The sequence below is a fragment of the Simochromis diagramma genome, unplaced genomic scaffold, assembly GCF_900408965.1.
Source record: "Simochromis diagramma unplaced genomic scaffold, fSimDia1.1 OVJJ01000330.1, whole genome shotgun sequence".
NCBI classification, from domain to species: Eukaryota; Metazoa; Chordata; class Actinopteri; order Cichliformes; family Cichlidae; genus Simochromis; species Simochromis diagramma.
The window spans coordinates 24,373-49,440 of record NW_024386930.1 but is presented as its reverse complement, the minus strand read 5'-3'; the positions used below and the strand labels follow the sequence as shown (position 1 = coordinate 49,440).

The 25,068-nt window shown below is 38.4% G+C and overlaps 2 protein-coding genes across 2 annotated transcripts; one reads left to right on the top strand and one right to left on the bottom strand.

The window, feature by feature from the left end:
* Positions 1–1,066: 1,066 nt before the first annotated feature.
* Positions 1,067–19,508, bottom strand: LOC120736785 (potassium voltage-gated channel subfamily H member 1-like). Its single transcript, XM_040037076.1, has 5 exons — positions 19,483–19,508; positions 16,690–16,889; positions 13,864–14,116; positions 8,205–8,401; positions 1,067–5,986 (listed from the first exon to the last, which is right to left on the bottom strand). The coding sequence occupies exons 2-5, from the start codon at positions 16,837–16,839 to the stop codon at positions 5,117–5,119; spliced, it is 1,470 nt and encodes a 489-aa protein (XP_039893010.1). The 5' UTR covers positions 16,840–16,889; positions 19,483–19,508; the 3' UTR covers positions 1,067–5,116.
* On the top strand, positions 15,798–25,055 carry LOC120736787 (cytochrome P450 3A19-like). The gene is made up of 7 exons (XM_040037079.1): positions 15,798–16,049; positions 18,676–18,677; positions 22,534–22,618; positions 22,845–23,005; positions 23,103–23,329; positions 24,298–24,460; positions 24,551–25,055. Exons 1-7 carry the CDS (start codon positions 15,824–15,826, stop codon positions 24,623–24,625), a joined length of 939 nt encoding a protein of 312 aa, XP_039893013.1. The 5' UTR covers positions 15,798–15,823; the 3' UTR covers positions 24,626–25,055.
* The last annotated feature ends 13 nt before the right edge of the window (positions 25,056–25,068 follow it).

The following is a 25,068-nucleotide window of genomic DNA, read 5'->3' as shown; positions in this document are numbered from 1 at the left end:
GAGCATTTGGTTAAAAGGAATTAGTGACACATGTACTAACCTTACTTTTTTTAATCTTTCACCATATTTAATGAAAGCCTCTAAAACTGTAACAAGAAAAAGCATAATAGATCCACTTTAATGTGCCATTTTTCCCAAAAAAATCAGTGCAGGTGTTTTCATTTATTCTTCTGTTTGACACGAAGATTTAAAGTGTTGACATCTACATGACTACAAATCCATTGTTAGCCCTAGAAATGTTTCTTTCTAAAAGCCTCCTGTAATCACATATGGATTACATATAAATTACATTACTGGTATTCGTTGAGTTTTTCATTGTTGGTGGAAAAAGAACTGAGTTAAAATCCAATTTAATCAAGGTAACAATTGCAACTATTTCAGTTTTTTGCCTTAATGAGTTCTGGAAAGAAAGAAGGATGAAGGAGGAGGGGGGCATGCTGCTGCCATACAGCACACTTCATTTCCCTGTTACACAGTTTTTAAACCACTGTTGAATCTGTTATTATACAAAACCAACGAGACTGATAATGATTACAGCCGTATGTATGCGCTGAAGCAATTTCCCTACCCTTGGTGGAGCAGAGTACTAAACCGCTGCGCTTAGTTTTCAGTGCACACTAAAATGGGTGTAACTGGTTCTTGTGTGGTTGTTGGATCATTTGCATAAAGTGGAGTTTAAATCTCGGGTGCTCAGCGGGCTGCACAAAGCATCCTATCACTCTCTAAGTATGTTTATGTGAGCGGCCCATTATTCTGCAGTTATTGCACAGACATGAGTGTGGTTTAAATCTTCTCACAACATAGATATTGTGAAATTATACTTTAATGTTGTTTCAAGAATTGTGCATGCTATTGATTTAAACCTGACTTAGCTTTTGCCAAATGTAGCCTCAAAACCGCCAAAGTAGGTCTGCTTTTTCTTAAAATAGCACAGTAACTTTACTGGATTTATCCTACGGTGTTGGGAATGAGTTTTGTTCAAGTAACCATGCTTTATATGCTAAATTGTGAAAGCCGCAGTAACAGGTATTAAACTAAACCCTATCATTTCTTCTTTTTTTTTTTCCAGATAACTTGAAATTGAACATTAAAATAGTCACTTACAAAAACAGATCTGAAAAGAAAAGAGTTGCAGGCTCACAGCCAGAGATTTGTCAATTATCTGAGTCTGCGTTGAACTCTGTTGGCTTCAAACATAATGACTAGATGAGATGATCATCCTCATCTCATCTATTCATAGATAATAAATACGTTTTTGTCACATCTGTTTGCACTTTCAAAGCGTTTAAAAACATCTGATGGTTGATTTTGCTGCTAAGATAAAGACTTTGTCTAGAGTTACATAATCTTTAGATCCTTCTTTCATTACAGTGACTGAATTCCTCAGCGATGCCATCTGACCTCTTTTCCTCTCCCTTTGATTTGTGAACTCTTGCGCAGCAGCTTCATGAATAATCTGTGATCGAGAGGCCATGGTGATTTTTAGTGCCTTTTCTTTGGTTTTGAGATCACAATTCTTGGAGAAGCAGACCCCCAAACACTGGCAATAAACCTAATGAGTTCTCACTTCTGTGATGACATGCCCATTTATTTTTAGCAGGCTGAATTTTTGATGGAACATGAGTGTTGGAGTAAAAACCTCAGCATCTTTTTCCTCTCAGCTGTGTCCGTCCCAGCTTGTCTTTTGTGACGGAGAAAGCGCGCAGGGAACATAAATTATCCATGAGTGATGAATAATAAAGAAAAATGGTTATTTTTTCTCATGAAAAGAAGTGCTTTTATTGGATAAATTCAGTAATGCTCCTACTTTTTCCAAAGACGAACCAAAAGTCATATTATTTGTTTTAGAAATACAAGCGTTAATTTCAGTGATATAAAACTTTATTTCAGCTGATTGCAACCACTTTCCGGGCTTCATTACCTGCAGTCTGATTGTTTAAAAAATGACTCACATTTGCAGAGTATTATGAAATTTTCTTCCATTATTCATTGTTTCTCAAGTGCGGCGACGGATATCTTAGAACTAAATTGTACTGTAAAAGCTAACTGTGCCTTTTTTTATTGCTTAATACCAGAGTGCATTGCTCTGCTTTACTTTGTTTCATGCATATTTTTCTCATTTAGGTTCCACTCAGTCAGCCTGTCCACATTGATCACATTGATTGTCTATTGTATTTTTGTTTGTTTGCTTTCGGAAACGTGATAGTGCGTCAATTTGTTTTGGTCATTAAATTTAAAGTCGAAGGACAAATTTGATAATAATTGGCATATATGTAAACTTTTAGTATTTATCATGCAGGAATTATTGCAATCTGAGTTAATCCCTATTTAACAAGAGTTAAAGAGAAAAATGAAATTGTAGAGATTGTTCCTGTTATTGTATATTTTATTTATAATGATTGGAGGAATCTGCCTGATGCTGGTGTTCAATACAAAAAATAAATAAATAAATAAATACATTTTGGGACTTGATAAAAATACAGCATTCTATGTCAACATTCAATTTCTACCCTCAGAGTCTACAGTAGTCATCGTGTTACGTAAAGCAAGTTGCTCATCAGTATAAACTAAATGTCTGTATGATACAAATGCAGCTCTTCTTGGCCAGTTAGACGCTACAACTACTGAAGATTATGTGGAATTGGGGAAAAAACAAGTCTTTTGATATTAAAAAGAAATAATAGCATGTTCACAGTAAAATAAAATAAAGATGTTTCATTTAAAAAATTTAAAAATAATCACATTAAATCTATATTCTTACCAGCCATTTCATTAGGTACACCTGTTTGACTGCTTAACAAAAATATCTAATCAGCAAATCACATGGCAGCAGCACAATGCATCTAGGCATGCAGATATCCAGTGAAGAGAGATGATTTAAGTGGCTTTGAAAGTGGCATGGTTTTTGATGCTAGACAGGCTGCTCTGGGTGTTTCAGAAACTGCTGACCTACTGGAATTTTCCCACGTAACCACCTCTAGGGTTTACAGAGAATGGTCTGAAAAAGGAAAACTGGGTTTGGGTGAAAATACCTTCTTGATTCCAGAAAGCAGAGAAGGCAGGCGACAGAAACTCAAATAACTACTAGTTACAACCAAGATATGCAGAAGGGCATCACCGAATGTAGCAGCAGAATACCATACCAGGTGCCACGAGAAACTGAGGCTACAATTCACACAGGTTCATCAAAATTGGACAGTAGTAAGATTGGAAAAATGTCAGCTAGTCTGATGCCTGCTTCTAGCAGAATAAAGTCCCATGTCACAAAATTATATAATCTCAGACTGTCTTCTTAAAAAGGGGAACATTTACGGCAACTGCATGATGCCATCACATCAATATGGACCAAAATTTCTGAGCAATGTTTCAGCATCTTATTGAATCTACATGTATGTCATGAAGAAATAAGCCAGTTCTAGAGGCAAAAGTGGGTCCAACCCAGTACTAGCAAGGTGTACCTGATGAAGTGAAAGTGTATATTGTAACAATTAAATAATATATATTAACATAAACATACACCATCTATATGAAACACTCCTACAACAGCTATGCGTGATATGGACTTCTGTGGAAAGTCTGCGGCATAACTGACGATGCAACCGGTCACCCTTTTTAACCCTACACTGGACCTTCCACGGCATTCAGTCGTCGTGGGCTATGTCGACCCGACCCGTAGTTATATTTCTTGGGAGGGGCACATCAGGTTATGTGGAAGGTGTACGGTTAAAAAAGGGGTTTCCGGTTATCTTGTAAGTTATGCCGTAGATTTCCCGCTGAAGCATAATTCAGGCATTACTGCACCAAGTGTGTCGTTTTAAAAAACATTTGAATGTCTGCAACACATTTTTTGTATTGACTGCATCATATTAAAAAGGGGTTGAGGGGTTAAAGATTTTTCCCACTCTGAAGGAAACTCTTCAATTTTTCAAAGCCAGAAGCAAGTTAACACATTTAAAACAGTTCAAGATCATCTGCATTTCACACACTCACCCTGAACATGTGCTCCGAAAAGACCTCCTAATATTAGCTTTTTTGTTTGTTTGCTTTCTCAAGTAAAAATGAGGACAAACAGAAATGTTAAATCATGCATGTTAACAGGATTAAAATGTAAAAATATACTTAAGGGACCATTAAAGTCAAAAATGGTCTGGTGATCTCAGTCCACTTTCTGACAGCCTGTTTTATTGTACACAAATTTTAGTTTACAAATATTGTGCAAATCGCCATTACTTTCTATATTTGTAAGGGTTTTGGCCACAGTCAGTACCTATAAAATTACTGTATGTATCACCAAAGCTGTAACATAGTAAACCTAGATATCAGGAAAGAGGGATAACTTGCCAATTGCTGCCTCACTAGTTAGCATTTCATTCAATTTTCCATGAAGCACATCTATTTGTGGTTTATTGAAATTAGGATCTCCGCTCAAACATGTTTTTGAAAATCAGATTGGTCGGGCAGAGTTATCTGTTGTTTAATTCATAATGATTCTGGCATCTGATATAATTACATAACTGTTTGAGGAAATTACATTAAGATTGATTCAGCATCTGCAAAAACTGTCCTCTTTCCCTGTCAATGTGAAATAATGCAAATGGATCGGCGTGCGGCCTCAATTAATCAAATATGCGCCAACTGCTATTTGAGGCAGACGTCTACTTTATGTGACATGCAAAGAATCTCTTACAAATGCTAACAAACCAGTGGGTCATGCTGCTTCCATTGGAACCTTCCAATGGAGATACCTCCTTCTCCTACCTCCCCCAAAATCTGAACAGACTTTTCATAAAATGCCACCCCTCAAAGTATTTTTCCATCATAGTGCAGCGGAAAGATAAATCAAACGTATGTACAAACAGAGAGCTGTCAGTTTTTGTGTAACCTTCAGATATTAGATTCCAAGACACAAAAATCTAGGTTATGACCTCAACTTGTCAGCACGACGTTACCTTGCTACCAGGTAGGTACACCCTAGGATGAAGGCTGGTGCATCTTACTACACTGCTGCCTAATCTAAATGGTATACCCAGTGTGGTCTCAGCTATCCGAGTAATCTGTATATTACTGGATTCAGCTGAATTTAAGGTCAACTGTTGCCGGATGACTCTTTCATTCTTCAAGAGAAGATATCCTCTTTGTCCACTTCTGGTGAAGCAGGTCTAGAAATGTCAAAAAGATGCTGTGGAGAGCCAGAGCGTGAATGGCTGGCTTTCAGGAGTTTTAGCACTTCTGTGAGTTGCATCTCTAGGCCTGACATTCGAACATTTAGGTTCTTAAGGTCATCCTTTAGCTCTAGCTTGAGCTCCTGCAGTGAAGCCTGAAGCGTTTGCTCCGGGATGGGGTAGAAGAAATGCCTCATTTCTGGAGGCTGGGCAGGACTGCGGTCCTGAGGCGTCAAGCGGAAGTCACCCACTTTGTCCAGGCGTAACTCACTTTTGGTAATGCCGCTGTCACATGAGTCCGTCTTTTTTAAAGAGATCGGGGATTCTTGCACCTTGGTTCGTTCAGGTAAAGTCTCCATGGATTCAGCTTTAGACACTGTGTTCCAGTTGTCAGCTTTGGCCATCGACTCCTTAAAGCGACCCCAGCCTTTCAGTTTGGGTGGTTCAGCAGAGCGGCCACCAACCAAAGAAATGGACGATGGCACTTGCAGTTTTGCCTTGTCTGCGACCGTACAGTTCAGAGGTGATGGCGATTGAGGAGTTGAAGATGAAGGTGTAGCTGGGCTTTCTGTTACAGTGACAATGCTGGTAGTTGTAATAGCTGATTTATTTTTGGGGATGTCCACGTAGAGAGGACCCTTCTCAATGTCTTGTTCATCTGTTTCTGGTTTCCCAGTCGCCATGCGGGCCTCCTTCTGCTGTCGAAAGCGCTGGAAAAGTTTTCGTACTGGGTGATCTGGTGGCAAATTCAGAGGGGCTTCATTTTTACGGTTCCGTCTCTCCTCCTCTTCCCGTTTCACATCACTGATCTTTCGAAAAACGATCTGAAAGAGAATTTAAAATTCTTATGACTAAAAGACCATCATTAAAAAAAAAAAACCCACAAAGTTTATTGACCAAAAGTTTCAGATTTTGACAGCACACAAGCAAAATTATACCCAAACCACTCTCACACTCGTCAGTTTAGTCTCCTGAAGTAGTACAAAAGCAGATCAACATCATTTTCACCATCTCTCTTATTGATTGTAGAATTTGTGTGTGAAAGATTGCCAATATGTCAAAATGTGTGTTCTTTGCAAATGTCACTTTAAAAAGGCTAATTCCCATGGCGCACAGGGAAAGTTCATATCAAGCCTCTGGCTTCAGCGAGTGAAGGCTCACTGTCAGTTTACCACCCAGATGATGCTAATGGACAACTATATTTTTAGGCATTTTGTATTTTTCAGTTTTTAGCTTTGTAGCTTTATTTCTGTGCTTTAAAATGTCCCAATCCCAGTCTCCCAATCCAGTAATTCACTTGTCTCATTAATTAGGGATTAATATTAATTAAAAGTAATAATTAAAAAACACTTTATTACTTTATTAACCTTCATTAACGTCACACTCTAACATTCAACATATAACATTCATTTTGTCAGTAAGCAATTCAACTTTAAGGTCTGCAAGCAAAACCCCAAAACGCTGATGAAAATAAGCGCAAACTACTCTTGACATTTTGGATTTTAATAGATGAAAATGTGAAACAATTTGAGTAGCTGTTTGTTTTTCCCAAGGATACATGACAGTGCTGAAACTCGAGAACCGGTTCTTGTATAGAACTGTTCCCAGTAGTCCAATTCCCTGGAATTATTAGTCTGCTTGCCTATTGAGCCTGCTTTTCGGTTGGGTGTGGGTGAAGAATCTAGTCTAGTAAAGCTAGTGCAGGGAACTCAACTGAAGCTGTGCTGGTTAATTCTTTACTGTCCTCACGCTGTAACAAAAACATCCTCCCAATTTGGTCATTTATTTAATCTGCAAATCTATCTCTCTAGGGAGAGATAAATTAAATAAATCTATCTCTCCCTCTGACATGTCAATGCCACTGCTGCCTTGCATCGCTACCTGCCATTTTACCACCTATTGTCCACTTACAGGCTAATCACCCCAGTTTCTAACATATTTAGAAGCAACAATGAGCTCTAACAATATTATTCTGCTGCACTAAATACTTTCAAATGGAAAGTTTCTGATTAAAATAGGTTATGTGGCAGTTTTAACTCAGAAAGTCTGGGCATTTTATTTGCAACACACAGAAAGTCACTCATCACATTTGAAAAGGTAAGACAGCATCAGATGTACAGATCAAATGCACATTGTCTGCTCTGCTGGATCAGTCAACAACACAATCTCAGCAGCTCCATTTGAAGGCAACATTAGGCTCCTTTAGTCAACCCATATCGGGATTTCCCTGCTGCATACATTCAGGACGTGGGACCCTGGTGAATAGTAACTTTAATGCAGAAGATGAGATTGCCTCTTCAAATGCAAGCAATCCAATCTCACTTGCACTCTCCCGGGCAGGCTAACCTCGTGAAGAATGAAGCAGTGATTGGTAGCTACTCTTACGCTATTGTTGATCACAGCTGTTCATTTCTGAATGAAGGATGTGAGAGCGGCTTTAGTATATGGTGGCTGTTTAATGGAGCTCTGTTTTTCTATGCAGTGCTGTGTGACTGAAGGCAGTAGGTGCACGTGTCCCTTAGGTTGAATATAAGGTTTTCTGTGGTTACCTTTTCCCAGAGTGGGAGTTTCTGGCCCCTATTTAACAAGAATTGATACGTGTGAACAATTGTGATTGTCCAGATCATGAAAGGTAGGCTGTCTTCTGCTGTGAAATATATTGACATGACTAAACATATATAGGTTCAATATTGATTAATTGATTGATTTATTTAATAAATACTCCACGCTTTCATCTTGTTGAATTTAATGCAATCTCAACTTGGATTGCAAAAAAAAACCTCTCTTCTTAAAGGTTGCAATCTTCAGCTTTTGCTTTACTTACTGCTCACTGTCTGGTACTGGTAATATCAACACTACCTTTACAGATATTATTGGAATTTGTAAATATATTCTAAAATGTTTGTTTTATTTTGTTAATTTTTTTTTTTCTTTTTCATGTACCACTGTGCACAAGGCTGAAGTCTTTGCAGATGAAAACTTCTGTGTAAATCCTAAATGAAAATGCAGTCAACTGTATCTGGCATCTGAACAGTCACTCACCCTCTTACGCAGGTTATAAGTGAGCAGCAGGTTTCGAGAGAAGTGGTTGGAAAATGCCGTGTAGAATTCCAGCACCTTCTGCAGAGCGTCGCGTTTAATAACGTGGAGGTCGCAGTAGGTCAGAGCTCGCACATTGGCGCAGGACTGAGCCAGAGTCACCTCTTTCCAGAAAACGTCCCCAAATACGTCTCCCTTTCCTGCACGAGAGAGAGCGCACAATTTTAGTTCCATGTTAGTTCAGCAACAAGATCTGATCTTCCAGGTAAAAGAAAACAGTAAGAGACAAAAACAGGCTTGCAAAAACAGCTTTAATAATGTTTTTATATATCAGTTATTGATGATTATTGAAAATCTCAGTACCTGTAATTTAACACACAGCATTAAGTACTACACACAGGTTTACACTAAATGGACACTTTGTAAGGTACACCTGTTCAAATGCTTGTTAATGCAAATTTCAAATCAGCTAATCCCATGGCAGAAACTCAGTACATTTAGGCATTCAAAGTTCTGAAGTTCAAACCGAGCATCAGAATAGGGAAGAAAGGTGATTTCAACTGGGTATAGTTGTTGGTGCTAGATCTCAGATCTAAGTAGGTCAAAGTATTTCAGAAACCGATTTTTTCCCCACACAGCCATCTATAGGGTTACTTAAGAAAGTAGCATAGCAGAGCTTTCTGATCTGACGTTTGGATGGCAGGGTCAGATTTTCACGTAAGCAACATAAAAGCAGGCCTGTCCTGCCTTTAGTTCAGGCTGCCAATAGAGGTGTAATAATTTGGGGGATATTTTTTGGCACACAAGAGAACTGTTTGAGCACCACAGACTGCCTAAGTATTGTTACTGACCACGTCCATCCAGATCCAGTAGAAACCAAATAAAGTGGACGGTGAGTCTTTTACTTGTGAAAAAGTCCCTCTATATATGGAATGAAAGCAGCAGCTACTTGTTTTAGGTTGGTTATAAATAATACAGTTATGCAATGTGGATCATTTATGAGTCAAGAACACATTTTGGGTTGGGAGGTCTTGGAAAGTCCCCCTCCAGCATGACAGATGCTGCTGAACAGCTGGAACTAAATCCCTTTGTTCTTTTGAGGAGACTTTTATGTATATTTAAAACTGAAGACAAAGCTAGATGAGGATTTTCTGCTGTTCGAGGTAATGGCTTACAACTGATGTATTAACTATTAATACATATAAGAAATATAGCTTTCAAACCTTTATAAAGAATGTTAAATTACCTTCATAATCTAAAGCTCATTAGACCAACTCAGTAATTTATAAGGTCTGTCATTTGTGACTCATGCACAGCACTTTTTTTAAGTTTGAGAAGCCCAGTATTACCATAAACTACCCTGAACAAAGGAGTACTATGACTCAGTATAATCAACAGCTTATCATGAACTTTTTTTTCTTCTTTTTTTTTTTATTGTCTTGACTTAAAACACCTTGTTATTTCTTCACATGATGACATGACGAAACACACGCAGTGGATGAAAATAAACCTTATATGTGGCAAAAGCATTAATATAAAGCAGTATGTGGTACAGTGGTAAAAATAGCAGTAGCTGATTAAACCAGATGCCCTGTCTTGTTTGCTGATTTACTTTACATGCCGTTTCTTTTTCATTTGTTATTAGTCTCATAAGGAATTCAATACAAAGAAGCTATTTATTCATCACTATAGTTGCCTTCCGGTTCATTGGTTTCATGTTGACAGTATACTGATTTATGCAAAGAGAAAACAATAGAAGGATATTGACAGAAACCAGCCAAGGCACTGTAACATTTCCTACCAGAGCATGGCATCCGTTATTCATTAAATTACTCATAAAGCACGTTAAATGATGATGTTTTAACAACAAAACATTCTGCTGTGAACAGTTTTCTACTTTATTTTTTAAAATAAGATCAAATCTAGATGCATTGGAAGACAAACTAGGGTCACTAACATGGGAAGTATCCCAGTAGTTAGGAGTAGATCCTTATTAATTTTCATTAGGCTTAGATGGTGTAGTCATTACAGACGCTGATACTGTGCTTACTTTAATCTGGTCAAGTATGGCCTCATTTACTGGCACAGGTCTCAGGTCAATACATCTATCATAACCACTGTGGGAAAAATACCTTAGGAAATTAGTGGCCTTTGTAATAGTGTGTTTGCTAATAAATCACTTATGAGCAAGCAGACTGCAAATGTAATGATATTTACCCCCTTTTAGCACCGCCTTTGATTTCTACCAACCCCTCAGGTTTTCCATTATGCTCACCATTATTTATCCCAGTATGCTTAATATTAATTATTATAACATTATAGAGAGAATTCAAACAATCTAGCAATCCCTTATGAGCAAGTGTGAACTTTTTAACCCGTTTTTTTTGTTTCTACTAACTCCTAAGTGAAGTATGTAGGTCTTAAAGAGCTAAATCTCCAGAAAAGTCTCTACTATAGTCACAAGTTAGTTGAGCTGGTGTAAAGCCAACCAATAAAGTTGTAGATGCACTGCTAATCATGTGCAGGTTCAGGTAATATTTCTTTACAGGTTTATTATAAATTGCTCAACATAGCCATTTGTTAGGTAGTTATTATCTTCTGACTGTTGCGTCATTGGCTACAGATTGTGAAAGATGCAATTTTAACTAAAGCTTTTTCAAATTAGCTCATAATAAAATCTTAATAATGGAAGCTAACTAGGTATTTAAAAATAACATTGGTTTATTTCGTTTGTTATGTTGTTCAGTTTCATTGCCTTTTCAATAAATCAGTGAAAAATCAATCCAGGCAGCCATATTACATGTTTGCTTGAAATGAACCTGTGGCACAGGTATTGATTGTAACCTTTGAAGGCCAAAAGATTGCAAGTGTTGCGTTGTGATTTTCTGTTCAGTCCTGAGTTATAATACTTTTAATTATTATTTATTTTAAAATGCTTATTTTCAGTTAGGTTTAGTTTCAACTAATTTCATTTAACTTAAATGAATACAGCACTGAAAATAGTTTCACAGACACCACAGACTGGTTAGATTGACAAATTTGAACAAAAGAATTGAGAGTAAATCCCAAGACACTTATTAACCACAAAAGCTTATTCTAGGCAGTTTTACACTAAATAATATAGTTTTAGGTGATTTTTCAGGTATGTAGAATATGTTTTTTACACTAATTTTATAATAATAATAATAATAATAATAATAATAATAGTACATTTTATTTGAGGGCGCCTTTCAAAAACCCAAGGTCACCTTACAAAAGAACAAAATTAATAAAGGAAGCAATAGTCATAAAATACATAAAATAAGTTAAAATTGCAAAGCAGAACTTGACAACAGGTAAAATCAGCACTAAAGTGAAAAAGCCAGTTTGAACAGATGTGTTTTGAGCTGTGACTTTAAATGCAGGAAGAGAGTCTATATTTCTTATGGCTGGAGGAAGAGAATTCCAGAGCCAAGAAGCAGAGTGACTGAAGGCTCTGTTCCCCATAGTGGTAAGACGTGCGGACGGAACAGTAAGATGAATAGCAAATGATGATCGGAGAGGGCGGGAGACAGTGGTGATATGGAGCAGGTCACACAAATAGGAAGGAGCAGATTTATGGATACACTTGTATGTGAGAAGTAAGATTTTAAAGTTTATCCTGGCTTCTATGGGCAACCAGTGAAGCTGCTGAAGAACTGGCGTAATATGAGCTCTTGACGGAGTACGAGTTATGACCCGAGCTGCGGAATTTTGAAGAAGGAGTTTATGAAGGGACATTTTAGGGAGACCAAATAAGAGGGAACTGCAGTAATCAATGCAGGAGCATGTAAATAATGAATAAAAGAGGCCCTAATACTGAACCCTGGGGCACACCAGCAGAAATAGGATGGAGACTTGAAGAATGGGATTTAAATTGGATAAATTGAGTGCGGTCTGAGAGATAGGAGGTGAACCGGGCAAGGGGGATATGACTAATGCCAATGGATGCTAACCGGTTCAGGAGAATATTGTGAGAAATGGTATCAAACGCCGCACTAAGATCAAGAAGGATGAGGATGGATAGGAGACCAGAATCAGCTGCCATCAGAAGGTCATTGGTAATCCTTAACAAAGCCAGATTGAAATTGTTCATAGAGATTATGGCTATTGAGGTGTAAGTGAAGCTGGGAGGCGACAACTTTTTTAATTTTAATTCACTTATACCCTTGTAGTTCACACAGATGAATTCGTACAGGCAAAACTGAATGTTTGTTAATGCAGTTCACAGCACCACAAATCTTTATCATTCCAACTGTTTAAAATGCTAAAATCTTTCATTGATCTCAGACAATATTTAAGGGGACAGCCAATAAAATGCAGTAAATTTGATGTACTAGAGATGATTACAATATGCGCCCAAAGTAGGTGAGCTGGCTTAATGTGATTCAGATAAAACTGAAAATACCAGACTTTACTGTTGCTGAGAGGACTGACAAACAAATTCTTGTCCAAATCCTGAATCCATCACTCAGCAGAAAATGATCCCCAAACAGCTCAGCTGACACTGCAGACAGGGATAGTTTGCAAAGTGCTGCTAGGCAAAAAAGAAAAGGGAGGATTTAAGTAAGTCCTCGAACAAAATTATTTTCTTGCTAGGATGTTCAGAGAGAGCTAGAGGCCACTTAGACTTAAAAGCCTTTATGCTATCAACCAGTGTTTTGGTGTTGAAGTGCCTCCAAGACAATACATTCAGATTAGAGACACTATTGTCAATGCATCCGAGTCACACAGCTTAAGTAATCTAAAACTTTATATTGTGAAACAACCGAGGAGATCAGCAGCAGGTCCTTCGACAGCTGGGGAAATGAAGAGGTATAATGCTTCTCCAATGGAGGAAATGCAAATTTCCTCATCAAGCATGTAGTAGTAGTATATTCCTTCAAATGGCCTGAAAATTTATACTATACATGTTGTATATTTTCAGCATGATGCAAATTTACCATTATTATAGAATGAGGTTTCTTTAGAGGTAGATTACTTTTCACTAATTTCTACATTTTAATTTTTGTAGAAATGCACTGATCAGTTCATCAGAGAATGAAATTTCAGCATGCTCGGCCTGGAGCGGTGACCGGCTGGTCAGTCACATTTTTCCAATTATGAGCCAGTCTGTTTCATGCATGCGCAACACGTGCACAATGGTGAAGACAAATAATCACTCAGGCACTCACAGCCATACTCGAACATGTCATTAGCTTGTGGCTGTAGGCATTAGTGAGAGAAGAAAGACAAAACATTTGACAAAGTAAACCATGGGTGAATCACCATGGTTTACTTTGTAACAACAAATCTAATGATACACTTGAATCACCTTTGCCCAGCTAAACATGCCTAGTTTGATGAAGCTAATAAAGGGAAAGTAGATAAATCGGAAGCTAGCTAGAGTGCAGAGCTAGCCACAAGGCAGCAGCCTCGGTATGAGCAGTGAAAAAAAGCCCAAAACAGCTATGAGGGACATTAGAGAGAAGGTTAAAAATTAGGTCAATTTCCTGTTATCCGGTTAATTTAGAAATGTAATGAAAAATAAGTACCTGACATTTATTTTATTTTAAAAAATAAAATAAGATCAATTCAAATCTAATGTAAAAATTAGGATTTACACATAGTTCTCTTTAAAGTAAAACAAAGGAGCTTTACTCACCTAAAATGGCAACAACCTCATCATCCTGAATGACCTCCAGTGAACCTGACACCACAAAACAGAGGCTGTCCACACTTTCACCAGCGTGATAGATCAGGTCGCCAGGGGCGCAGTGGATAGTCTGAAACTCCATGGCCAGTGCTCGGAGACACCCATCACTGGCCAGTCGGAAAGCCGGGTGCTCTTTAAAAACTTTGCGATTGAGGTGAACACAAATATCAGCTCTCATGTCCTTCGGACAAATCTGTAGCACCTGGAAACAAATAAAAGAAAATACCTTATAATGCACACTACACAGGCCACCGTCACAGCTTGCCTCATTTCACTAGTGTGACGTACATACAGGTGTTTATCTGGCTTGATGCATAAAGGGTATTTGAAACCATTAATCATCAGTAAGTGATTAAGGTTGTTACATGTGGGCTTATATATGAGGCAGTGATTCATTTGGTCCTGACAGAGTAGGTGGCGACTGCATAACTAAAATTATATAAAGGATAATTTCCCATGTTGCTTTACCTTGTTAACAGATGTAGACAGAAAAGCACCTATTATCCTCCTTTTTTACAAAGTTGTGGTAGTCAAACTTTTATCAAACTAGATAAAAGAACTGTGACTTCTCTTCATTGGCTACCTGTCTAAATCCAGAATTTTAAAACCCTTCCCTTCACATACTAGCTCTTGAATAATCAGACCACATCTTATCTTAAAGACCTCATAGTACTCTATCACTTCAGCATCAGACTGTTGGTTTACTTATGGCTCATACAGTGTTTAGATGTAGAATGGGAGGCGGAGCCTTCAGCTTTCAGGGCCAGTCTTTGGTGGAACCAGCTCCCAGTTTGGATTCACAAAACAGACACCCTTTCTACCTCTAAGATTCGACTTTTCCCTCCCTATGCATTTTCACACCATTTAATCATCAGTTATAATTCATCAGTTATGGTAAATGGCCTGCATTTGTATAGCGCTTTTCTAGTCCATAGGACCCCAAAGCGCTTTTACACTACATTCAGTCATTCACCCATTCACACACACATTCACACACTGGCGATAGCAAGCTACATTGTAGCCACAGCTGCCCTGGGGCGCACTGACAGAGGCGAGGCTGCCAGACACTGGCACCACCGGGCCCTCTGACCACCACCAGTAGGCAAACATGGGGTTAGTATCTTGCCCAAGGATATTTGGCATGCAGCCAGGAGTCAGCCTGGGATCGAACCACCGACCTTCTGATTAGTGGCTGACCTGCTCTGCCACCTGAGCTACAGCCACCCCTGCCAACCCTGTTATGTCAGCAGCCTGGTTCTACTGGAAGTTTCTTCCTGTTAAAAGGGAGTTTTTACCTTCCCACTGTTGCCAAGTGCTTGCTTTGTATATTCTCTGTAATATTTTATGGTCTTTACCTTACAGTATAAAGCACCTTGAGATGACTGTTAGGATTTGGTGCAATATAAATAAAACTGAACTGCTCAAAACTGTGCAGCAGGAGCCTCAGGGCACAGGTTTCCATGGCTGAGCAGCTCTTGCAGATGTAATGTGTAGGTGGGCTGGTATTTTTGTCGATTTTCTTCCAGCAAAAAGCAGAGTATTTATTATACTATACATATATGTTTTAATTGAGTCCACTAAAATGTTAATTTTTAAACTTTTCTGCAATTGTTCAATATCCATTAATGAGCAAAATGTTTTTCATGTATACACACATATATTATACATATATGTATGTATGTATGTATGTATGTATGTATGTATGTATGTATGTATGTATGTATGTATGTATGTATGTATGTATGTATGTATGTATGTATGTATGTATACACATACATATATATATATATATACACACACACACACATATACACACACATATACATATATATATACATTGTTAAATGTAAAATCCATAGCAAATAGTATGCAGGCCCTTCTTAATGATGTGCGATAAAACAGACAATATATGTGTCCAGCTAATTTCTGCACTAGGGGTCAACTTATCTGTCGAATGGCACTAAATATGTCAGGTTTCACATGTGGGCGACATGGAAGCTGCTACCAGCAGAGTCCAGCCACCTCTCTGCTGAGTGTCACTGAGTGGCAGCATGTCATTCCAAGCACAGCTAATCAACAGGATGCCAGGCCATTGCAGGGTTCTGCCTTTAAAACACATCTCTTTGAAGATGAATGTCAAGCAGAAAGGGATTATGTGCCATTTTTAGACCCTTTAGTGAGGCCTTCAGCTAGACAAATAGATGATCCATACATGCAGTTCAGCCTCAACATAGGAACAACAAAATAAGTGAGCATAAGAATCATTAAAGTTGAATCACTGAGGTGGTGTTCCCTGTAATAAAATCCCTGTGTCATTGTAGTTATGAGCCTAATTGGAGGTGAAATGATATAATAAGTGGATTTAAATGGGATGCAGTGATATGAATGCTTTTTGGCTCGTGATTAACCAGAGTGGCACTATTTCAGTGTCTCCGCTTCCAGATTTTAATGCTTAATTTGAACACACTCAGATCGTTTTAGCATCATTTTAATTCAGGAGGATGGGTGAATGAGCACCACAGCAGTGTCTCTTTTTAGCAAGCTCATAAATTTTACCTATATATATATATATATACACACATACACACATACACACACACACACACACACACTGGTTATTTACAGTATATAATTTACCCTGTGTTCCTATGCTTTTAACATCTATATGCTATTTGCAGATTATTTAAAATTTCTGCATTTCAACCAAGAACAAATAAACGTCATCTGTTAATTAGAAACAAAAAATAAATAGCCAGTGAGCGCATGTTGACATACCTTTTCAGTGTCTATGCCCCGTGACATGGACCAGGTGGAGGCAATGTAGTCCATTACTCTTTCACTTAAGCCCTTGGGAACTTGGTAGAGCTTCAGGAAGTCCCGGACACTGTTGAGCATCTCGTGATAACGGTTTGTGTTGGCGTACATCTGCTGAAAAATCGTTGTCACGTTACCAAAAATGGTGGCATAAAGAAGGGCTGGGGGAATATAGAGAAAATACAAAGGAAGAAGTTAAGAGAAAATCTAAAATAACAGATTTTTTTTTAGCTTTGAAGATGATGAGGGCAGTTATTTGCCATTGAAAATGATGTAAAAAAATATATATGTTTTTGGATTAAAAAAAACCCCTCAATTTGTAGAGATTCAGGATATAAAAATAAGTAAAGCCTCATAGATCTGAAAAAATATTTTTTAAAAAAAATCTAAGGTTTGGTTTAAAAAAGCAAAAAATATACCTGTAACAAAATATATTTTTATAAAAATAATTTAAAAAATTCTCCTTGTTTAAAAGGACACAAAAATGGTAGTTGGTGTCAAAATATTATAAAAAGACTTAAAAGCATCCAAAACCTGGTTTACAAGGACAAAAAAGTAGCAATTGGGGTTTAAGAAGACAACCAGCAAATCAACAAATTCATTGTCAATTACATAAAAATTTCCAAAAGCTTAATTTAGGATTATAATTATTTTTACATTTCAGTTTTGAACAAATGTGCCTTAAGACTTAATATTGTTTTATGTGGTTTATGCTTGAATTTGTCACATGGGAAATTAACTATTACTACCTATGACTGCCTCCAAATATAATCAACAAAAGTCTTGCCAAAAGGAAAACTATAATTAGAGTTTCATTGTGACTGTGTGTAACCATCCATCCCCATGCAGCTACATCCCACTAAATAATGGTTTTCATAATTCGTAATAGATGAATTAAATGAAAAGCAACAGAAAGAGAAGTGCAGAGCATCTCCAAGGTGGTTGGATGGTTGAACTGGTGCAACAGCTGGCGTGTATGTGTGGATCAAAGCCATCAGATGTCTGCTCAGTGTGTGCACTGTTCTCCTGGCAGTGGAGCCCTAATTAGCCCTGCTAGAAGGGACGGAGAGGAAACATGCCAGCCACACATTTCAATTATCCTCAGATGATGACAGTAACCTGTGCAATTGTTTGTGTATGTTTGTTTATTTCACGGCGTACAATCAAAGGGGTGAAAAACTGCACAGGGAATAATACTAATTAAAAAGCATTCAAAACTCCTACAGGCTCAGGATAACCACAACTTCACCTTTTTATTACTGTCACTCAGTCGTTCATTATAGTTGATACCTTGTTAGCTGCTTATCAAACTTATCAAAGTAAGAGAAGCGAGGTACACCTTGGATAGGTGTTGCTTTTTAAAGACATAAACATCAGTAAAAAAATCCGTTTCCTAATCTCTTTGTCTCCATCTTGCATGAATAATTCTTCCCAAAATTTTGTTTAAAAGGACATGACATGAAACCTAGCTTTAGAACAAATGAGCAAATGCTATTTATGGTCTCCTCACAACAATGATAAGAACGAGAAACTGGGCCAATATGGCATGTTTGTTAATACAGAGATACACATGTTAATGTGATCTTAGATTAATTCACTGTGTGTCGTGCCCAGGGCTGAACTAGGACAAAAAAAAATCAGCCTGGGCATTTTGACTAGAGAGCAGCCCACCAGGTATTACAGGAAAAGCCATAAAGCCTTTGAATGAAAACAAACGCTGTTGTGACAGTGATGTACACTGTCTTGTTGGTATATGTATGATTTCTATGCATTTTACATCAGTTAAAAACTTTGGTTGTAAGATTCAGATAATTATTAATTAAAAGCTATACATTTTAAATGAGAATAAGAAAAAAAAAGTGTTTCTTTTTGCCCCCCTTTCCCTGTTAATGCCCTACCTGGCCCCCTGGCAAAACTTCGCTAGACCCGCCCCTGCACAGTTACCAGCTGTCAGCTATGTAGAAAAGGATCCTGGTGTTATTTGTCTCTCAGAAACAGTTCATAACTTCCCTTCAAGTCATTCATGTCACCTAAAAGGTAAACCTGTTTCTCCATCACAGCTCTGATGATTCAGTAAGGACATCTCCTGGTTTCATCTTCATTTTTCCCTCTCGCCAGACATCCAAACCGATATCATGACCAGCAGCTTTTACAGCTGTGGCTCCAGCAAACATCAGCTGATACTAGAAATTAATATTAAATAAATTCTAATAACAGCTGATCAAGCTTTAACGTGCTGCTGTTTAGCGCGACATCCGCTGGTTTCCTCTTTCTGGCGCAAAGTGGGCGATAAACAAGCAAGAGAGAAAAGCCGATCAGCTGATCATTGATCAGTTTCATGATTGAAGTAGCAACAGCAGAGGGAGGGGAGAGAATGAGAGAAGAAGAGGCAGCTGGCAGCATAAAGACAGAATAACTCCAGCTTTGTGTATTTTTCATTCTAGCTGAAGTCCGGGACAAACTGTGTTCCTTTTCAACTCAATACGAAACGCATAATATTTTCTCTGAATACAGGACGATTCCGTTTTTTACGGGACCATTGGCAACTCTACTAACTAACCTTATGAACAAAATAAAGTTTACTATCAGTAACATCATAGCACCCACCCAGCAGTAATATAAACTCCGTCATGCTAGCTAGTACGCAGTATGAGTGATTGTAACCGACTGTAAAAAGTCAGCACAACGAAAATAAAATACACCTAAACCTGGTTTATATCTGACCCAGATAGACTGCAGGTCATAACTTCTTACCTGAAGTTCAGTTCACCTGACACTCGGACTGGCGGCCGCCTCGGGTCTCTCCTCCTCCTGCCTCCCCTTTCCCTCATCCACCTGCTGGCCTCTGTGGAAGCTCCGCCATAGCCAGCACCAAACAACTGAGTTATTTTTACACATCTGCCAGCATCTGGCCAATGCACCACTTTTCATTGTTTATACTGTTGCAAAAAACAAAACAAAACAAACAACAACAAAAAAACATTGGCCCATAAAAATGAAAAATCACTATCGGCCCACCGGTCAAATGCCCGGTATGAAATCTTCATTTACAGATTAATCAACTATCTGTAAAAATTGTATTCCTTCCAGGGATGGAGACCTCTCTGTGTGGAGTGAATTTTATTCCAGCTTTTCTTTTTCCTTTTTGCTCCAAACAATTTCACATCAATTGTATTATTATATATGACCCTAAAATGGGTTATCTATTTGTATTTGTATTCAATTTGTCCAAATTCAAAACTTACATTTGAATTAGAAATTATTTCTTCACTTGCTTTCAGACTCTTAACCCTTACCAGGACTACAGCTCAAAGAGCAGGGTGTAAAATCTCTTAGACACTTCTTATTCTTAAATTAGCTAAACTGGTCTTTACTGACCAAAGCACTTAAAGTGTACGCACTACTATACTACATTGTTTTTCTTCTCACACGCACTTGCACTGCTGCTTTGTAGCAGTTGTGTCTCTGTATTATGTGTTTAATCTCTTCATATTTGTGTGTTATTGTTAAACGAGCTGCTCTGGTGCCATGTTTGCAATTGTTCATATGTTACCAAGGCCAACCCTTTTATGCGAGCAAAACTCAATTGATGAACCCTGGGTTAACCCAGTTGGTTGGTTGATAACCACCTTCATGTGACCGTTTTGGTTGATTGCCAGCGTGAAGTGAAGCCACATAATGGAAAGATTTTATGAGTATGTTAAAAAATCTTCAGGAACCAGGACTTAGAGATAGACAAGTTAACAAAAAATGAGTCTCAAAAAGACAGAAAGAAAGCTTAATATCCAAGTATTGAGGGGCAAAGCCAGGGGCTATGATAGGTTGGCACATTTACAGGCAGACAGCCAAATGTCTAAGCAGAGGTGTTATATCAAGTGGGCCAGACCAGCAAAACTCTATGGAATACCTTTACATCCCCTTAATTTTTTTATCTCGTGTTAGTAAAGCTACTGGCCAGCTGGTGCCTTTCTATATGCTCATATTCTCCTTGTTCCTGCATGTTTTTTTTTTTTGTTTTTTTGCAAAGACATACATGCTAGATTAATCTGCAATTTTAAAGTGGCTTTAGGGCAGTGATTTTTTTGTCTCACTGTATTTTCCCCATGATGGACAGGGTGGCCTATCCAGAGTGTATTTGCAATTGACCAGTTGACCAAATTTGTCTCTTTGGTGGGCAGGTTTTGGTCCACAGGTCACATGTTTGACAACCCTGATCTAAGGCAATGATTTAAGGTGAAGCGAAGTCCACACCAGAGAGCACAATCTATGTAGGAAGATAGGAAAAGCAAGAAGCACATCGAGGTATACAGGGAGTGCAGAATTATTAGGCAAGTTGTATTTTTGAGGAATAATTTTATTATTGAACAACAACCATGTTCTCAATAAACCCAAAAAAAACTCATTAATATCAAAGCTGAATGTTTTTGGAAGTAGTTTTTAGTTTGTTTTTAGTTTTAGCTATTTTAGGGGGATAACTGTTTGTGCAGGTGACTATTACTGTGCATAATTTGATGATACCAGCCCAAACCAGTACTCCACCTCCACCTTGCTGGCGTCTGAGTCGGACTGGAGCTCTCTGCCCTTTACCAATCCAGCCACGGGCCCATCCATCTGGCCCATCAAGACTCACTGTCATTTCATCAGTCCATAAAACCTTAGAAAAATCAGTCTTGAGATATTTCTTGGCCCAGTCTTGACGTTTCAGCTTGTGTGTCTTGTTCAGTGGTGGTCGTCTTTCAGCCTTTCTTACCTTGGCCATGTCTCTGAGTATTGCACACCTTGTGCTTTTGGGCACCCCAGTGATGTTGCAGCTCTGAAATATGGCCGAACTGGTGGCAAGTGGCATCTTGGCAGCTGCACGCTTGACTTTTCTCAGTTCATGGGCAGTTATTTTGCGCCTTGGTTTTTCCACACACTTCTTGCGACCCTGTTGACTATTTTGAATGAAACGCTTGATTGTTCGATGATCACGCTTCAGAAGCTTTGCAATTTTGAGACTGCTGCATCCCTCTGCAAGATATCTCACTATTTTTGACTTTTCTGAGCCTGTCAAGTCCTTCTTTTGACTCATTTTGCCAAAGGAAAGGAAGTTGCCTAATAATTATGCACACCTGATATAGGGTGTTGATGTCATTAGACCACACCCCTTCTCATTACAGAGATGCACATCATCTAATATGCTTAATTGGTAGTAGGCTTTCGAGCCTATACAACTTGGAGTAATGACAACATGCATGTAGAGGATGATGTGGACAAAATACTCATTTGCCTAATAATTCTGCACTCCCTGTATATACAGACAGTATGACAATCGTCTCCTTGTAAAATGATGATTTTAGAATCTATTTCTTTTGAAGTTGTAAAAGTTTGGCGTAGCTGCTTCCTGGAGCCTGAACACAGATGGCAATGCTGATGTCTCTGATAAGCAGAGAATGCTGTATCAAAGGAAACTCAATCGATCTCTGCAGAGCGGAGCCTCATCTAGCTCCCAACAGCTCTTTACTTGCTGACGTACGCAACTTCATCACACGACACTCGCCGTCCAACAGCTGGCTTGTTTGAAGGTAGTTAAAAGACAGTTGTCAGAAACTCAAGCCCCCGGCCAACAGTTGCTATAGAAACAGGACATATGTATAGTGCCCCCACTGCCTCCCCCTTCCTTTTCCCCATGCCATCCCGCAATCCCTCGTCACACTGTGATCTTCTTCTGCCAGCACCGATCCAGTGCTGCTGGTAAAAATAGAACATAGATTTGGAGCACGTTGCCTTTGTTTGCTGACACTGAATGTTGTCTTTTTGGTCTAGGCCCGAGCAGACTTCCTGCAGGTGTTAATTCAGAGTGAGATCCCAGAAAAGGAGTATAAGAATGATGAAGAACAGCCAAATAAAGGTATGTTTTTACCAGAGAGGTAATCCATAAACAGGGATATTATATCCCTATAACATCCCTGCACATATTTAGAGACAGCCAGGCTGGCTATGAGTATCAAAAATGTACACCAGGAAGGTTGGACTTTAAATCAGTGTTTAACCAATACCAGTCAGTTATTACATTAGGACTACACTAGCTTTGAATATGATTCTGAAACTGACAAGGATTTTTCTCTTTTTGATAGGTTTGACTGAACATGAGATCCTTTCCCAGGCCTTGGTCTTCATCTTGGGAGGCTATGAGACCACCAGCACCACTCTTACATACATGCTTTATAATCTGGCCACCAACCCTGATGCGTTGCAGACCTTACACAAAGAAATTGATGCTAACCTGAAGAAAGATGTACAGTAATTTCTCACATAATTTGTCTTGTTACCGTAGCAGACAGTCTTATCACATTTTCCTTTTTTGTGATTGTGTGTTTTCATATTTTGCCTAGGCACCCATTTCATATGAGGAGCTGACCGACCTGCAGTACCTGGACCATGTTATACTCGAGTCGTTGCGTTTGATTCCCACTGGCCCTCGGCTCGACAGGACATGCAAAAAAACTGTGCAGGTGCATGGCCTCACCATCCCTGAAGGAACCGTAATTGGGATTCCTGTGTGGCTGTTGCACAAAGACCCACGCTACTGGAACTCACCTGAGCTTTTCAGACCAGAGAGGTAAATCTGCAATCTTATCAAGAACCAATCTTGGTTAAATCTTGGAAACTATTACTAAAGAAAGGGTGCTTTACAAGGTTTATTTCTATAGACTAAGCCACTTTGTCTTTGTAAACCTTACAAACAAATCTGACATAAATGCTGAAATACCGTTGGGTTTTCTGACAAGAAGTGACTCAAAGACATCTACACAATCATCACAACAAGACAAAGCAAGGCTGTATTGAAATTAGTTATAGATTTATTTTAAATACATTTATAAAAAGATTCAATTTATTTTCATCTTTTTTAGATTTCTCTGTATTTGCATAATTCCTTCTATTTAAATATATTAAAAATATATAGTTCCCATCAGTTTATTCTTAATATTTCAAGTAATGAAGTGATGACATTTTGACATTTTTGAAAATTTAATGAAAATCAAAAAATTGAATCTCTCATTTGTAACACTCAGGTTCTCTTAATTGGATAGTTTGCAACAGTCCCTTTGGCAGCAGGTTCCACACATGGATTTTGGGCCATTCATCCCATTTATCCTGACAGATCCTCTCGAGCAGATTTCATGAGAAGTTTTAGGTCCCTTTACTTTTAGTCAAGGATAGCCAGAGACTTATGCAGTGGTGTCTTAAGACTGTGTTAAAGCTTCATCAGGATGTGATTTAGGAGACGCCGAATCTTATCTCATTATAGACACCGAAAAACTTTCTGTAGTCCAGAGGCCACGCTGTGCTGTAGAGGGTTAACAGTATTCGTTTTTGTGTTAGAGCACTGAAATTAAAACTACAAATATTCTTACTGAATACTACACCTGAAATTAATGTAAAAAAAAAAAAGAATTCAACAGAGGATTTTTTTGCTACTGTTTCGAGTAGCTAGATTAACTGCATCCTCTGTAACAGCATACAGAGCCTTTTCCTTTTACGTAGTAACTCCATGATTTTAAAGGCTTATTTGATCTGTATCTGCAGGTTCAGTAAAGACAGCGGGGAGGAGGTGAACCCATATGCGTACATGCCGTTTGGACTCGGCCCTCGTAACTGCGTTGGGATGCGCTACGCCCTCCTCGTCATGAAGATGGTTATTGTCCGTCTCTTGCAGAAGTACACTTTGGAAACATGCAAAGAGACCATGGTAAGAGCAACACTCCTCCACATTCAGACTATGATGCTACTTTTTTGTCCTGTCCCTGATGTTACATCCATTTCTTTTTCCCTTCTTTAGATTCCACTTCAGTTTGACTGGAAGTTTCAGCCAGTTCAGCCTGTAAAACTCAAGATTGTTCCCAGAAATCAGTAATCTAAGAGGGAACATCTTCAAATCCCATCAAACATGTTATTTTATGCTTTTGCTTTAACGTGAGGGAACTGCTGCCAGGAATGACATTATTCATGTAATTTCTTTTTTCAGCTGCTATTTTGATGAATCAAATGTATTTTAATTCCCTTTTTTTTACTGTGTTGAATGTTTAATCTGACTTTTCTGTGTTCAAAAAACACATCTACCTTTGCTATTTCTCCTTTTATGGTTAATTGCATGAATTTCTTGATGACATTCTTGGACTTGTGACTTCTGAAAAGTGCAAACATGCATATTATCTTTTGACACTTCTGCTTTATGGGTCACATTTCTTCCTTGTTTGGTTTCTTTTTTTTTGTCAGTTTGGTAGAAATTGGTGTCTGTTCATGTATGAGCTTCGTGATGCAATAAATACAGTTACAACTAGAAATTCAGAGTCTTGA